General features: G+C 41.1%; 1 protein-coding gene across 1 annotated transcript in view; it reads right to left on the reverse strand.

Moving 5' to 3' along the window:
• The window catches only part of DGKQ (diacylglycerol kinase theta), a 257,471-nt gene that overhangs the window by 46,160 nt on the left and 193,183 nt on the right, over positions 1 to 18,128 (reverse strand). The window contains exons 15-16 of the mRNA XM_077475396.1: positions 17,192 to 17,307; positions 8,265 to 8,416 (exon numbers count right to left, since the gene is read on the reverse strand). Of these exons, the coding sequence (XP_077331522.1) occupies positions 8,265 to 8,416; positions 17,192 to 17,307 (268 nt within the window). The remainder of the gene's footprint in view (positions 1 to 8,264; positions 8,417 to 17,191; positions 17,308 to 18,128) is intronic.

The raw sequence follows: 18,128 nt of genomic DNA on the forward strand, positions 1-18,128 counted from the left end.
GACAGACAGACAGACAGACTGGGACAGAGGCTCTAAAGCTGCCCATACATGGGTCAGTTTCTTTCCTTCAGCCATTCAACTGAAGAAAAAAAAAACTAAACCGACTCCCCAGTCCACACATTCGGTGTGGATGCAGAAATCCACACAGTGTCAATGTATTCAGACAGCGGGGAGAATCTGCCTCCTCCCTGCTGTCAGGGTACACTGAATGGAAATTCTCCAGCAGTCCCGTTCGTGAGAAGTTAACTGATCGATCAACTTCTCGTGAACAGGAACAAAATGTGGCCAGTTCTTGCTGACTGGCTGAATTTTGATCCATGTATGGCCAGCTTTAGTCTTGCACCATAGATCATGCTGCCACCTTTAAGAGATTTGAACAATGGCAAAGATGTAAGGCCTGCCCAGTAGAACCCCTCTGACTCCCAGCATGTCCAGTTTTGTCAGAAAGCAATAAGAAATTAACCATAAAAAAAAAAAAAACAGGGGCGGGATTTATGTTATGTACTGTACTCCAATAATGGATATTACAGAACAGCTTAAAGCACTTTATGCCAGAAACTGGCATCAAATAAGCCTGGAAAATTAGCTTGGTAAAATTTACCAAAACTGCATGGTACTCAAGGCCACATGTTGATCCAGATCAGACTGAAGAAAAGACCGGATTGACTCTATGGATTACCTCCAGGGGTGGAATTCCCTCGTCTCACATCAAGGGAAAGAAGCTTTTCAGGTGCAATGGTAGACTAAGGCCGCGTACACACGCGCGGACTGTTCGCCCAACTTTGTCCGCTGAACAGTGTTTGGGCGGACAGTCCGCTCGTGTGTGGGCTTTCAGCGGACAGTTTCAGCGGACAGTTGGACGGACAAGGTTTTTCGGAAATTCCGTAAAACTGTCCGCTGAAACCTTGTTTCAGCGAACAGTCCGCTCGTGTGTAGGCTTGTTCGTCAAACAAAGTTGCGCGCATGCTCAGAAAGGATTTTCACGCCGAAAGCTATAATGCAGTGTATAGGACGTCGTATTTTTCGTCCCGTCGTACGTGCCGTTCACGTCATCGCGCACGGTTTCAGCAAACTGTTCGTCCGTCGTGTGTGGCCATGTCCGTCCATGCTAAGTTTGAGCGGACTGTTTGCCAAAACTGTTGGACGGACAAAGTTGGGCGAACAGTCCGCGCGTGTGTACGCGGCCTTAGAGAGAAGTCTATCTCCTAACCTGCAAAAGAGTATGGATAACTGTATGGATAAGAAGATTGACTCATATTTTTAAGCACCTGGGCTTCAACAGCCAAGCCAGGAAAACCAGCCACTATGTAGCAGGGTGGTAAGCTAGCCCCTGGGACATATAATCTGGACAATCTGGAAGGGCCTGCAGAAAAACCACCAGGAGGCAGATGAAGTCTGAGAACCATGCCCTCCTAGGCAGTTCAGTGTAATGAGAATCACCAGGATGCCCTCTATCTTGATCCTGCTGAAGAGGTAAAGAAGGAATTCCAGAGTAGTAAAGGCAAAGAGTCATCCCATAAGGGCTATTCCATTAAGGAGATTAACAAATTGAAACACTATAATAAAACACAAAAAAATTAAGAATCAGAGGGCAGGGACTCTGGCCTCTGATTCTTAGTGTGTGTTGTATTTTATTATAGAGTATTGCAATTTGTTAATCTCCTTATGGCATGCCCCTGAAGAAAAGACTCTTCACAGGTCCGGAAGGGCATTGGGCTTACCACCAGGAGAACACTTATATACTACTCAAATCTGTCATGATTTTATTATGTTGGTATATGTATGCACCAATCTTTTAACATTGTGTAAATAAAAAATTAATCGTATTTCATCTACTAGTTACCTTAAAAGTCCCTTTGCGTATATTGGGGGATACCCTTTCTATATGGATCAAAATTTGGGTGGTTTACTATTGATCTCAAAAGCAGAAATGAGACCATAGTGATGAAGTCTATAAGACATGAGATTTTTTTTTCTGCCAAAGAAATTTAACACTGCTGCACCTATTTTGTGTCCAGATTTGGGTTTTAACACAGATCTTAATGGAAATGCTGACTGTAATATTAAACTCCTAGCAAAGCTTCCATAAACTTCAGCACTACTTGTAGCTTGTTAAAAGCCTGTTAGTACCTTGTTTAAAGTGCCAGTCAGTATTCCCTTTTATATCTGTGTATAACCTTCCAAAATTGGAATTCACTCTCTTTAATAGCTTCAGAAAAACAGCACTTTGTAAAAACGTGCTGTACACACTTGCTCCCATACAAAATGAACAAGGCCACAGTCAATATGTAGCCTGTTTTAGCCAAATTACACACTGCAGGATCTCAGTAAGCCATGAAAATGCACAGTAAAAAGCCTGAGGTACTGATTTATGAAAATGTGCACACATAAATGAGACGTCTATTGCATAGTCTCCCATGTTTAAGAATATAGAAACCCAACATTTCATATACCAAACATGTGCCTGCTGTACCATGCACTTGTATGAAAAAGTATCCTGTTCTCTTTGTATTACATAGTTGCATAGTTACATAGTAGGTGAGGCTGAAAAAAGACACAAGTCCATCAAGTCCAACCTATGTGTGTGATTATATGTCAGTATTACATTGTATATCCCTGTATGTTGCGGTCATTCAGGTGCTTATCTAATCGTTTCTTGAAACTATCAATGCCCCCCACTGGGACCACCGCCTGTGGAAGGGAATTCCACATCCTTGCCGCTCTTACAGTAAAGAACCCTCTACATATTTTAAGGTTAAACCTCTTTTCTTCTAATTTTAATGAGTGGCCACGAGTCTTGTTAAACTCCCTTCTGTGAAAAAGTTTTATCCTTATTGTGGGGTCACCAGTATGGTATTTGTATATTGAAATCATATCCCTTCTCAAGCGTCTCTTCTCCAGAGAGAAGTTCAGTGCTTGCAACCTTTCCTCATAACTGATATCCTCCAGACACTTTATTAGCTTTGTTGCCCTTCTTTGTACTCGCTCCATTTCCAGTACATCCTTCCTGAAGACTACTGCCCAGAACTGGACAGCATACACTGCGGCGGGACCAGAGTCTTGTAGAGCAGGAGAATTATTGTTTTATCTCTGGAGTTGATCCCCTTTTTAATGCATTCCAATATTCTGTTTGCTTTGTTAGTACAGCTTGGCATTGCATGCCATTGCTGAGCCTATCATCTACTAGGACCCCCAGGTCCTTTTCCATCCTAGATTCCCCCAGAGGTTCTCCCCCCAGTGTATAGATTGCATTCATATTTTTACCACCCAAATTAATTATTTTACATTTTTCTACATTGAACCTCATTTGCCATGTAGTTGCCCACCCCATTAATTTGTTCAGATCTTTTTGCAAGGTTTCCACATCCTGCGGAGAAGTCATTGCCCTGCTTAGCTTAGTATCATCCACAAATACAGAGATTGAACTGTTTACCCCATCTTCCATGTGTTTTATGAACAAATTAAATAGGATTGGTCCCAGCACATAACCCTGGGGGACCCCACTACCTACCCCTGACCATTCCGAGTACTCCCCATTTATCACCACCCACTGAACTCGCCCTTGTAGCCAGTTTTCAATCCATGTACTCGCCCTATGGTCCATCCCAACGGACCTCATTTTGTACAGTAAACGCTTATGCGGAACTGTGTCAAATGCTTTCGCAAAATCCAGATACACCACGCCTACGAGCCTTCCTTTATCTAGATGGCAACTCACCTCCTCATAGAAGGTTAATAGATTGGTTTGGCAAGAACAACTCTTCATGAATCAATGCTGATTACTGCTAATGATACCGTTGTCATTACTAAAATCTTGCATATAGTCCCTTATCATCCCCTCCAAGAGTTTACATACTATTGATGTTAGCCTAACTGGTCTGTAATTCCCAGGGATGTATTTTGGGCTCTTTTAAAATATTTGGCGCTACATTGGCTTTTCTCCAATCAGCTGGTATAATTCTAGTCAGACTGCCAGTAAAAATTAGGAACAATGGTCAGGCAATTACTTGACCGAGTTCCTTAAGCACCCTCGGGTGCAAGCCATCTGGTCCCGGTGATTTATTAATGTTAAGTTTCCCAAGTCTAATTTGAATTCTGGCCTCTGTTAACCATGGAGATGCTTCCTGTGATGTGTCATGAGGATAAACACTGGAGTTCTGTTTACTGAAGCCCCCCCCCCCCGATTCCCTCGTGAAGATTGAGAAGAATAAATTCAATACCTTCGCCATCTCCCCATCCTTTGTAACCAGGATGTCCTTCCTCATTCTTTATGCGAACAATATGGTCTGTTCTCTCTTTTTACTGTTTGCATACTTAAAGAATTAATTTTTTTGCTCTTCTCCGCTATGTGTCTTTCATGTTCTATCTTAGCCGTCCTTACTGCACCCTTACATTTGTTGTTGCTGCATTCTTTATAAAGTCTGAATGCTGATGATGATCCCTCAACCTCATATTTTTTGAAGGCCTTCTCCTTTGCTTTTATATGCATTATTACATTGGAGTTAAGCCATCCAGGACTTTTGTTCACTCTTTTAAATGTATTACCCAATGCGATGCATTGACTAATGCCCTTATTTAATATGCTCTTAAAACTGTCAGGGCTGGCTTAGCCTTTCCTTCTCTGGGCTGGCCACTCAGCTGTTGGCTAATTGCCAGTTCTCTTCTCTATCCACAGTTACCAGCTGTTCCTGATGATGCTCGTCTGACCTGCCTACTTTAAACCTTCCAGCTCACTTCACCTCTGCCTTCACCTTGGTCACATCACTGAAACCATCTCCTGTGGTTTGTTTAAAGACTGGCTTGCTGTCATTCCTTCTGGCTCCTTATCCTGCTTGCTGTGCTCTACTTGGATCCCTGACTTCTGGCCTGGCTGACTACCTGATCTGGACTCTGGCTATACTTGACTATGCTTTTTCTATTTACCTTTTTATTTTTATTAATAAACAAGTGTGATTTAATTGTACTTCTGTCTCTGCCTGATTCATGGTTTCTGACAAAAACAAACCCATCTCTCCTCCTTATTCTTTGTTCCTAATATTTTATCCCAAATTATGCCTTCTAGCAAGGTTCATAGTTTAGGGAAGTCGGCTCTTTTTAAATTCAGCGTCTTTGTATTCCCCTTATGTTTCCTATTTGTGTGATTTATACTGAAGCCAATTGACCTGTGATCGCTGTTACCTAAATTGCCCCGTATTTCCACATCTGTGATCAGGTCTGTATTGTTGGTAATCAGTAGATCCAGTAACGCCTTATTTCTAGTTGGTGCGTCTACTATCTGGCCCATAAAATTGTCCTGCAAGACATTTAGGACTGGCAAGCCTTAGATGAACACGCGGTTCCCTCTGTCCAGTCTATGTCTGGATAGTTAAAATCCCCCATTATGATATCACTTCCCATCCTTGCTGTTAATCCAAATTGTGATAGGAGATCTGTCTCCCCTTCCTCCCTCAGGTTAGGGGGCCTATAGCATGCTCCCAGTATTATTTTCCCCTTAGCTTCATCCCTTTGGAGCCTACCCATAAGGATTGCCCCTCCTCCCTAGCTCCCTTGTCCACTATTCTTGATATATAGGCATACCCCTCCCCCTTTTTTACTCTCTCCTTGCGATAAAGGGTATACCCTTGAATGTTTTCCAGCCAATCATGAGAGCTGTTGAACCAGGTCTCTGAAATTCCCACAAAATCCAAATCCTCCTCGTACAACAGTATCTCTAGTTCGCCAATGCCAGGAGCCTGACGGAAAAGATGGGTGAACATGCCACATAGTTTAGACCAGTCGCATATTATCCTCTTATTGGGTGTTCCAAGATTGCAACTAGGACTTGCTACTATACTTACCTTGGGTTTATGTGCTTTGGTCAACCTACCGCTAATGCCCCCAATACTACCCTCTGGAATATGTTCCACGCTGACTATCTCTAAGTCTGGACCCCCCATCGCCTAGTTCAGGGATATGCAATTAGTGGACCTCCAGCTGTTGCAGAACTACAACTTCCACGAGGCATAGCAAGACTCTGACAGCCACAAGCATGACACCAAGAGGCAGAGGCATGATGGGACTTATAGTTTTGCAACAGCTGGAGGTCCGCTAATTGCATATCCCTGGCCTAGTTTAAAAACCCCTCTAACTTTTTGGCCATCTTCCTTCCCAGCTAATCTGCACCCTCCTCATTTAGGTGCAGTCCGTCCCTTCTATAGTACTGGTTAGCAACTGAGAAGTCGGCCTAGACCGCTCCTTACTACACCAGCTCTTCAGCCAATTGTTTACTTCCCTAATCCCCCTCTGTCTTTCTGGTGTGGCTCGATGTATCAGTAGTATTCCTGAGAATACTACCTTGGAGGTATTGCTTCCTTTATGTGAAATCCCTGGTGTTCCTACTAGCCCCTCTGCTTTCCTATTAAAAATTAGCCACACTAGGCATAAGAGCACAGCGTGGTCAGCCCGATATCTTACAGTGATGAGACTTGTGCTGACCCCACTCCCCCCTCCTCCTGCCACACAGCCTTTCACTGGGAAAACCAGTGTGCTGTTAGACCTCCTCCCTTAGCTTTTAGGCTCGATTCACACAGGGGCGACTTGTCCAGGCGACTTCGCCGCCTGACAAGTCGCGCCCCGTTCTGTACTACGGAACCGTTCTAATAGGAGCGACTCAAGTCGCTCCGACTTAGAAAAAAGGTTCCTGTACTACTTTTGCGGCGACTTCGGGCGACTTGCATTGACTTCTATAGAGAAGTCGCTTTGCAAGTCGCCGCTTACTGTGTGAACCGAGCCTTAGAGCTCCTTATGCAGATGAGACCAGAGGATACGTGATCACATTATAAAAAAGGTTAAAAAGGTATTTATATCTATACACATGTTTTGCCTTTCATTTAAATTTTAAAAAGATTGGGTTGCTTTACAAGGTGAGGGTTTACATATACTTGAAGTAAAGTGAACTAAAGTCAAAACCTTTTTCTCCTATTTCAAGAAAGGTGCACCTATATGCATATGTATATTATGATGTATACTAAGGTTAGGTTCACACTGGTGCGCTTTGATTTGGGTGCCGCACGATTTATGCACACTTAACATGCGGTTTTAGATGTGCGCCAACCAGTGGCAACCTGACCATAGGGGGAGTATGGGCGCAGGCCCCCCTATCCATGCATCCGGCCCCTTAATCTACATGCAGGGTGCCGGACACACGGATTCCAATGTGGTGTTTTTTTTTGAAGAGCCTGAAGCTTTAAAGTGGCTTAAAAAAAGGATGGGCTCAGGGCACTGCGCCCTGAGACCACCCAGTTGTGTGTCAATAGCAAATTAATATTTGCTATTGTCTTCCTGATTCTCCTCCTGGCCAATCAGGAAGCAGCTCCTGAGACCCGATTGGCCAGGGAGTCTTAGGCCAATTGGGTCTCAGAGTCAGGACCTACTTCTTTTTCGGCCTGGAGGAAAAGCTACGTCTGTTCGGCTGGGAGAAGCCCGGCTCTTGCCTCGGCTGGATCGAGAAGCAGCAGCCCTCTACCCATCCTCATCTCCTAAGGTAAGGCCACCTTCCCCCCATCAGTCACTCGTGGGGGGGCTGGGGATTTGGCCACTCTTTATATACAACCTACTCCAGACACCGCTCCTCACAATCCCCAGCCACTGTTACCTGTACACCACTTGGCCACTGCTACCCTTCCTGTATATACTACCTGGACACCTCTCCTCATACTTCCCACATACCGCTCCTCACACTTTTGACCCCAGTCACTGCTACCCCTGCAACGACTACACCACCCGGACATTGATCCCCTCCCTGTATATGCTGCCTGGGCGCCTCTCCGGTGCGAGTGGAGGTTTGTATGCCCCACAACCCCCCCCCCCCCAATATTGAGCAGCAGCCACCACTGGCTCCAACTGACTTTTACTAGATTGTGTGTTTTCATGAAAGCACATCAAAGTCCTGCATGCTGCTTTCAGAATCCATGTGGTCTAATAGAAGTCAACAGGAGCGCACCTAAAACTGCATTTAACGCATGGATACAATTGCAAACTAGAGCGCACCGGCGTGTACCTAGCCTAAAGGAGTAATAGATGTAACATGTAGTAACTTATGAGGCCAAACTTCAGAGCTTACCCACTCCAACTTCTCATCTAAAATTGAAAGTTTTCTAAAAATTTAAATGAGAGACAGTTTTACCATTCAACTGCAGTAGAGAAAACCCCTCAGGTGAGGGTGTTCATTGTGAGATGTTTACAAGCACCTAGAACAAAACATGTCATAAAATGTTCAGACATACCCAGGGAGAGGACCCCCATTGGTCAGTTCAAAGACTTGATGTGGGTTCAACAGCTTGCGGAAACTGTAGAGGAGGTCACGGCCCTTCAGGCCTCCACTTTTAGGGTTTACAAATACCAGAAGAGGACATGAACTCTGAGGTAATTTTTCATGCTGGAAAAAAACAAAACAAAATGATTACATAAAAAAGTCGCTGCAAGCCACACAGCTTTCTAGACTGTCAGGATGGAAATTGTGTTAATAAGCGAAAAAGCATTTTCATTTGGTGTTTAATTAAATCCTGCTTTTTTGTTTTCGTTTAACATAAGGGCCATGACCATTTTCCTGTATAATAATCATTATCTGATTCTGTACTCTAGCCCCAACTTTAACAAAACAGTTTACTTCTTTCAGTAAAAATGCTAAATACCTTCAGCACTAAGATTTTTTCCCCTCTTTAAAGTACAAGCCATAGTTTCCCCAACCCAAACTGGACAACCCCTACCCTTTCCCAATCACAAACCAACCCCTTACTTCCACACTGCTGTGGCCTGGTCTGATGCTCACATCATCCAATTTCTCTTTAGTATACGGCACCACTCAAGTCAAGGAAATTTCATGAGAATAGAAACACCAGACTGGGCTGTGTCTGTACAAAGTAAGAAACTGGGGTTTGCAAGGTTAGTCTAGGAGGCCTGGGGAGAGGGTTATGACAAGTGTTGATAAGCTGGGATGTGTCCTTAAAGTGGTTGTAATCCTCAGACATGAAATATGAAAACAGCATATCTCTCTTTAGTGCGTACTTGTCTCAATTAATAGCTCCAAGTGTCATTTCTGTCTACTGCTTCATTCCTCTGATATCAGCATGAATCACTTTGACAAGTTTTCTTGACACCAAGAGAAAAATGGTGACAGGGGAGGGACATCCAGCTGATTGAGAGCTTCAGCTCTGTTCTTGTGAGTTGTGTGAAGGGGGTGTGTGCCTTCCTTCCAATCAGCTGTCAAAGCTCTCCTCACTGAGCTCTGTGGAGTGTAACTTCAGCTCTCCGTCCCCCTTTTTCTGAATTTTCAGTCAAGCTTTTTAATTCAGCACATTGAATGGATGTAGAAGACAGATGGCTTCAGATAATCAGGTAAAACTTATAAAGGAGGATTGGTTTCATCACTGTGTATCAACTGAGGCCAGTCACTTCACTGGGTACATGTGTTTACAACCACTTTAACATACATCTTGAAAGGTTCCTAGAGGGATAAATTAAAATGGTAGGTTGGATCATTTTAAGCCTAATCAGCATATAACTGTATGATAAGTTATGGGCAGAAAACGCTAGTTGCTGATCAGTATCAATTTGTGTAGAAAGATAGCTTGGATGGCTCATGTGGTCTTGCAATGGCTACATTAGCAATATTTAAGATCCACATAAAATCACTTAAACTGTCATATGCGTGATCTAGAAGAATTGTTTTCAGCAATAAACACACATTTTTCAGTTTTAGGCATACAGGTGTACCACAAAATTTGATAAAGATCCAACCACCTCATTATCAGATCAAATGCCTAATCTGCTTCTGCTTGGGCAATCCACTTGGTGAATCACAAACGAATACCCTTAAGCCTCGAACAAACAATGAGAATGTCAGGTTAGTCTCATATCGAAAATGAAGAGGATACTTAAAGGCTAAGTTTTTTTTAATCTAAATTCCAGCTCCCCTATGTATCAATATAGCATTCATGCACTTTTTTTGCAAAAATATCAAAGCTTTCCATAAAATCTACAGACCTTACTGTCTTCCATCCGCGATTCAAAGCGTATCTATTACTTCCGTATCTTATGTCCTTACAGACTGTAGGTCATGACACAGGAAGGAGTTGGGGGGAGGTGTTTTGGAGCATTTTTACTTATCACACATAGGGCATCCCATCCACCTGAATGTGCTGCCCTAGACACAGCAATCGCCCCAAAGAAGCTTCAGAACTTTTTTTTTAGAGCGGAGCTTGGTGTGTTTTTTACTGCGATTTTTGGTGCAGCACATTTCTGAAATGTCCCATAAACCACATGTAGCACAGCCCATTTAAATCAGTAGGTTGCCCTATGCATGTCACAGGAAAAACGAGACACAAAATATTCACTCCCACTATTCTAGGTGTGAATGGGGCCTGAAAGAGAAATTGGTGAAATAACACAACAACAATGAGGCTCCATTCACATCTGTGCATTTCAGAAATGTGTTGCACCAAAAATCTCATAAAAAAACAAAAAAAAAACACACCAAGCTCCGCTCTAATTAACTGGTTCCCGACCAGCGCACGACAATGTACGTCAGCAGAATGGCATGGGCAGGCATATTGGCGTACGTCCAATCTTTAATGCCGCCCTGCCATCGTCTCATGGGGCGGCTGAATGGAGAAATGCCATTGTAAACAGCATTTCCCCATTCTGCTTAACAACTAGTGACGCCGATCTCTGCTCCATGTGATTGGAGCAGAGATCAGCGTTCACTAAATGAAAGCCCAGCCCCCCACAGTTAGTAACACACCCCTAGGAACACTTAACCCCTACACTGCCACCCACTGGTTAACCCCTTCACTGCCAGTGTCATTTACACAGGAATCACTGCATTTATATAGCAGCGATTGCTGTATAAATGACAATGGTCCCAAAAACGTGTCAAAAATGTCCGATGTGTCCGCCATAATGTCGCAGTCACAATAAAAATCGCTGATCGCCGCCATTACTAGTAAAAAAAAAAGATTAATAAAAATGCCATAAAACTATCCCCTATTTTGTAAATGCTATAACTTTTGCGCAAACCAATCAATAAACGCTTATTGTGATTTTTTTACCAAAAATATGTAGAAGAATACGTATCGGCCTAAACTGAGCGAAAAATTTTTTTTTTTTTTTTTTTTAGATATTTTTGGGGGATATTTATTATAACAAAAAGTAAAAAACAAAGCTTTTTTCAAAATTGTCGCTCTATTTTTGTTTATAGCGCAAAAAATAAAAACCGCAGGGGTGATCAAATACCACCAAAAGAAAGCTCTATTTGTGGGAAAAAAGGACGTCAATTTTGTTTGGGAGCCACGACGCACGACCGCGCAATTGTCAGTTGAAGCGACCCAGTGGCGAATCGCAAAAAGTAGTCTGGTCTTTGACCAGCAAAATGGTCCGGTCTGTAAGTGGTTAAAAGTTTACTGGGGGCGATTGCTGTGCGTAGGGAAGCACATTCAGGTGGATGGGCTGCCCTATGTGTGATGAGTGAAAGTGCTCAAAAACACAGCCCCCACCCCTGCTAAAAAAACCCCCCAAAAAAACGCATGTGGGAATGCAAGTTGCCGCTATGCAGATATGTGAACGGGACTTGACAGCTGTTTCTGTCCACTCCCTCCTATGTTCTTGTATAAAGATAGCCATACACTATGCAATCTGATTATGTATTTAGTGAGAAGGGTGATCACTGATTGATTGCATTTCATTTAAAAAACGTGCAGCTCGGAGTGGGTGGGTGGGATACAGGGTGTGTGCTAATGAGGTCAGCTGGTCAACTCCTTCCTGTGTCATTACCTACAGTCTGTAAGGATGTAAGACAGAAGCGATAGATACCTTACTGTCCTACATCCATGATTCAAAACGTAAGTGTCTGTAGATTTTATGGAAAGCTTTGATATTTTTGCAAAAAAAAAGTACTGGTGCATAGGGGAGCAGGAATAAAAAAAAAAAAAAAAAAAAAGGTGAACTTAGCCTTTAAGTTGTCTTGTATGACAGAATACAACTTCGGAAGCGATGTAATGTGTTGTATTGAATTGTAATTTGTTCTTTTGTTTCTGAGCATGCATGGTCTTGGTCTTCTGATTTTTTTATTGATGCATACTGTACTGATTTTCTGGTATCGTACAAATTTTTTTTTCGTGTTTGTCCCTTCAGATAATTGAACTGTCATGATTGGCTCTCTAAAGCTGTGTACGAATGATCAGATTATCGCACGATCGCTTAGAAAGTATTTTTCATCCGATTTTCTTATCGTGTATGCTAGGCTTTAGGGTTAACCCCAAAAACACTACAAATTTGAAAGCCATCTTGTTTATCAGAAAATTTACTGATTCTTTGGTCAAGCACTTCTCTTAAGGCTTAATTTTAAAATGCATTAGGAAAGTAAGTTTAGGGTGACTGCTCACCTAAATTGACAGCATTTAGTTGAGCATAATACTACAACAAAAACAAGACCTTCGTGAAACACTACAAAAAGAAAAAAGCAGGTCTGAAAATGTATAAACACTGGAGAAACATCCCAAGAAGAACAATAGCTACTGACTGAGGGTGCTAGGTTAGACTACCATTACTTAACTTACCTACCAATCCTGCTGTGTCTAGCAATAAACCATTAAGTGCAAGAAAAGAAAGACATAGGTAAAAGGTTTGCTTGTGTCAAAAACAAAACAAAACAAAACAAAAACAAAGAGTGACCAGGTTTCTACATTTCTAACAAAACACAACTGTGGGGGTTTATTAATTTTAACTGCATGGACAACCTGCATGCAATCTTGCACAGATTTTTTTTAAAGCACAAAAAAAATAAGTTAGGATAATTAATCTGTATTAAAAAGTTTTTTAGTGAACTATAATAAATTAATTAACTCCACTCGATTGGACCTACCAGCCAATGTAATCCTCACTTGTGGCTGTGAAAGCACAAACAAAATAAAAATCGAGAACAACCGAGAGTCCTCAAAGGGGAACATAACTATATCAAGTTGAAGATTTAACTATCCTGCCTTACAATATCATATCTGAAAGGAAAACATATCTGGGATTTTAAATAAAACATCTATTTTTATAGGAAAAATAGCAAAATTATTTTGGCTTTAAGTCTTAGAAGTTAGTACACGAATATCTGGAGTCACAAGGAAAGGTTTAAAACCTACATCATATCTAACAATCTAGAAATACAAATCTAGAGCCAGGACAATCCCGGAAAAGCCAGGGTTGTAGGGTTCTAGCATTATTAATAGAATGTTAACACTGTTTTTAGGGGCAAGATTCGTTTTGAAATGATTAGTTTGCTTCTTCACCCTAGTGTGCACACCAACCCCATAATATTTATTATTTACTACAGGTGTTTTACATGACAAGCCTAACATTTTTTTTAAACCAAGAAGGAAAAAAAAAGATGAAATTTTATGTAAATGGTTGCAAAACAAGGAAGTAAATACACACAGAGAACGGTCATGCGACTCCCACCACAAAAGTCCCTTTTACGCTTACAGTAAAATAAAGTGAAATAACACAAGAATACAGACTTGCCAACAAGCTCACAGAAAGTCCCAGGACCAAATGAACTCCGTTTTAGTCCATCTTGACTCCAAATCAAATCCTCATATGCTTAATTTAGTCCATCTTAAAGAGGAACTGCAGGCTGCTCAAATAATTTGTAATAAAAACATCTTTGCTATTCTGAAGCTTCCCTCCAATCAATTTGCATATTTTATATATACTGTGATCCTGCAAATATGCTGCAGAAATCTCCCTCCACTAAGTCTGGCTGCATCCATTTTAACTGTGGGCAGCTGAAGCTGCTGCCTGTACACTTCCTGGATTCACACAGACACAACCCCAGCTCTGCAGCTCTCATTGGCAATCTTATGACTCACCCCCCCCCCCCCTTTCTTCCTGACAAACTCACGTGAATGAGACCAGACAAGAAACAGGAAGTGGGCTGTATAAGGTATTTACTGGCAGAAAAAAAAGGTTTTACTATCCAAATTTAAAACAACAAGGGCAGAGGATTTAATAGATGGAAAAATGAAAAAAAAGGTCTGCTTTAAGATGCTAGAGAATTAACTGGTAGTGCATAAGACAAACCGATATAACTATGCTACTATGATAAATAAGCATCTGATACTAATCCAGGTACCATAGTTCAGTAAGCTCCAGGCTGATGAATCGACAGTTAACTCACTTTTTCATACCCTTGAAAAAGTAAATGTTAGATGTCAATATGTGGGAATCAGAATACATGCACTTGGCATTCTCTTGTTCCTTTACTTTACAACGCTGCATTCCGTGATGTAACACAAGTACTTAAAAGAATTTCCGAAGTGTCATTAAAATGTAATTAAGATAACTGAAACAGGTATACTGAAACTGACATTCAAGATCAAAATATATCTAAAGCTTAAAGTTTTATTTTTCATTTTGAATAAAGAAACTGTATCCCATGAGAAGTTTTCCCCTCAATACCTGTGCAATACTCGCAACACAAAGTGAAAAGAAATCTCTCCAAAGTGAGGTAAATTCTCCTGTTAGTCAGCTGTCATCATAAAAAGTGCCCCTCTCACTGACAATTGTAAGGACACTTTCACACTGATTCACTTCAAAAATGCCAGTAAAATGCCTATGAGATAATGGGAATGTTTTTGCTTCTGCTGCATTTCTGGCGGGTTTTTTTAAAGGAGTTGACTCAGAAACTGCACCAAAAACGCTTAGCAGGGATGTTTTTTCAGGTCATTTTTGATGCAGTTCCCATTCATTTCAATGAGGAGCAGCGTTTTTGGTGACATTATTTTATAGCAAAGCAACATTTTTTCCTCGCAACAGAAGCACACTGCCCCAGTGTGAATATATTAATTGATTTTAAAGGGGCATTTTTCCTTTTCAGGCACGTTTTTGAATGCAAAAGCGCTTGAAAAACTCTGGTGTGAAAGGGCCCTTAGATGTTGGATTTCCCATATCTTTCGGTTTCTCTGACAATGGTCATGAAGGCAAGAGAGGATGAATTTACCTAGAGGGGACACAGACAGCAATAAAAAAAAAACAAAAAAAAAAAAAAGAGACTCGTATTGCCAATCAAAAACATAAAAGAAAAGTTTTTGTATTTTAGATATACTGTACTTTGAAATGTAACACCATTGTGTAGCCTGCATTTAAACCATAGGTTGGCAAAATCTGGAAATATTCAATTAAGGCAGCTGCATTCATACTGCTTGGTCACCTTTTGAATGAACGGTACTTGGTTACTACCACTCGCTATCCCACTGGTAAGTGTTTTTTGGCCCTGTTATATATTTTTATATAATGCCTGGAATTTTGTAAATATCCATTATTATATGCATAGCTTCTCTTGATAGATTTTTTTTTAATTGACAATTTTTATTAAGGTTTAAAAGTTACAATGTGAAAAATATGAAGCACAAAAACAAGGGGGGTAGTGGAATAAAAAAAAAAAAAAAAAAAAAAACACAGAAGGGGAAAGGGGTGGGAAATGAGAAAGCATCAGCAGACATCCGTAGGTAGCGTGAGTGCATCCTGCAATTCTCTTGATAAATTTTTGTGGTATGAGTGGGATAGTGTGGGAAAGTGTACCCGTAATTTTCATCCGATTTTGGATTGATCATGTGATTGGACATGTGCACTTTATCAGGTGTGTTGGGCAATAGCTTGCTAGTTGGGACTTCTTTGTTTGGGTATATCTCCTATTTTTCAGTTTTGTTTACACTTTCCTGTATCACCAATCACAATTCCTAGTCCAGGTTGAATCTGGCTGTGAGAACCTTTAGGTATCTTGTTTTGTTATATATGCAAGAGACTTCAAAGAGCCTGTGATGGGTGTTCCAGCATCCCATCACAAACACGATTTCCCAGCACACTTACCGACCAGGGTTTTGTTTCCACATATATGCATAAGCTGCTTTGCCCACGTCAAGGGACCTCTGTATATACTGTGGTTTTAACTCCAAATTTCCAAAACCTCCATAGTAGGAGCACATATGAGTGGATAGATTAAGGGCAGGTATGGCTAGGGGGAGCCCATCCTTCCTTGCCACAACGCTTTAACTCCCATACGTGCCCCCCCAGGGAGAGATAACATATGCCTCTGACCATGTTGTACCTTTCCCTGCCTGATGCTGGACCTATTAAGCTTGGTGAGATTTTTAACTGGTATTTTTAATTAATGTTATTTTGCACTGTGAATTATTATGCTCTACTTTTCAGCTCCCCTCACTACTGAAGAAGCGGGGCGTTACCGCAAAATGCATTGAGATTGTGCAAGGCTGCCTACCAATGGAGGAAACCCTACTTCTTATTCTATTTTCAGGCCAGGTTCACACTGGTACTACACGACTGTTGTACGACTGTCATCCTACTTTGTCCTGCAACATTGGTCCTACTTCCATCCAACTTGATTGAACAAGATAAGATTTTACTCCAACTTTGAGATAGTCTGACCTGTCCTTTGACCAATCAAAACAATCCGAGTGTGACATAAATTGCTTTTAATGCTGCTGTAATCACCATGTTGGATGTCACAAGTCTGATGATTAGGACAAGGATCTGACTTTAATGATATTCAATGGGCTGAAGTAGGACCAAGGTCGGACAAAAGTAGTGCAGGAACCTTTTTCAAAGTCGGACCGGCTTTCATAGGGAATCATTTATTTACACATGTCATACAATTGGTGACTGTTACTCTGTGGGAGGTATGTGAGGGGGGTTAATTGTATTGCATTTGTCTCTGTCTTTTATCTGAATGTTTTTATACATGTTAGAATAATAAAATGTAATGATCTTATTTTGTTCTTGCTGACATCTTAAAAGTCCATCTTGTTCTTTTCACTTTTAGCTGCAATCGTGCATCACATGACGTAAAAGAAGACCATGCTATAAAAATACAGTGTCCACCACGTCAATCAAACTAGTTCTCCCTGTCATTTTTTTTTAAGGTTGGGTACACCTTGATAGCTATCAACAGTCATACCTCCACTTTGTTTACAACTTCAAAAGCCTGTTACAGCTGCATTACGAGTTGCTATTCAGTCCACAAAAACAAAACATGTTATCCAAAAAAGCAGTTACTACACAAAGAGCTGGGTGCATCTAGCCTTATGGTGTATTTTCAACCTAAATAATTATTTTGTTTCCAGTATAGTCCATATATTTTAACAGCTCTTACCACAAGATGTGGAATGATGACAGCAGTAAGCTGCTTGTTGTTAACAGTTGTGTCTTTCACCAGCATAAATATACGCTCAGCCTCAGAAAAACAAGAAATCTGCAACACAACAGCACCTGGAAAAAAAAGAGTGGTAATTAGATCCACAAATTATTATATACCGATGTTAAGGCCTCATGTACACTGGACATTTTTACAGCAGCTGTTTTTGGCTTCAGACATTTTTTCTACAGCCAGTAAACTCCCCAGCATGTTATCCTATGTGTCTATGCACACATAGGCTCTTATCAGCGTTTTTGGCTGGGGTGTTTTCTGGCTGGGAAAAAACCCCCAGAACTACTGGGTTTTGGAGAGGAGTTTTTCAGCTGTAAAAAAAAAAAAAACACGGCTCTTTATAGAAAGAAAAAAAAAAAAAACACGGTTATCCTGCCTTTATCAGCATTTCTTAGCCATACGCTTTTGTGGGAGTAGTTTTGGTTAAAAAAAAAAAAAGAAAAAAGCTAAAAAAATGCTACTGCAAAACTCATTCTACAGCCACAGCTTTCTACAGCTATCACGATTGTTTTTTTAGAACGTCCAGTGTGAATGAGGCTTAAATATCATATTTAAGCCTCATGCACACTGAAATGCAATTTTATTAAAAGATATCAACTCATCACAATAAGAATTAACGTGAACCTGTCTATTACACATCCAGGATAGAGTATTAGGTTTGCCACATAGCAGGCCCCACCACTGCTAGTACTTACCTTAGACCCCTTTTACACCAAGGAATTTTTCAGGCGCTTTTGGACTAAAAATTGCGCCTGTAAAGAGTCTGAGAAATGGCTCCCCTGCAGTCTCAGTGTGAAAGCCCAAATACTTTCACACTGAGGTGATGCACTGGCAGGATGTTAAATAAAACTCCTGCAAGCAGCATCTTTGGATCGGTGTATAC

This window comes from Lithobates pipiens, unplaced genomic scaffold, assembly GCF_037356315.1.
Source record: "Lithobates pipiens isolate NorthernLeopardFrog02 unplaced genomic scaffold, aLitPip1_a1.2 Scaffold_13, whole genome shotgun sequence".
Lineage (NCBI taxonomy): Eukaryota > Metazoa > Chordata > Amphibia > Anura > Ranidae > Lithobates > Lithobates pipiens.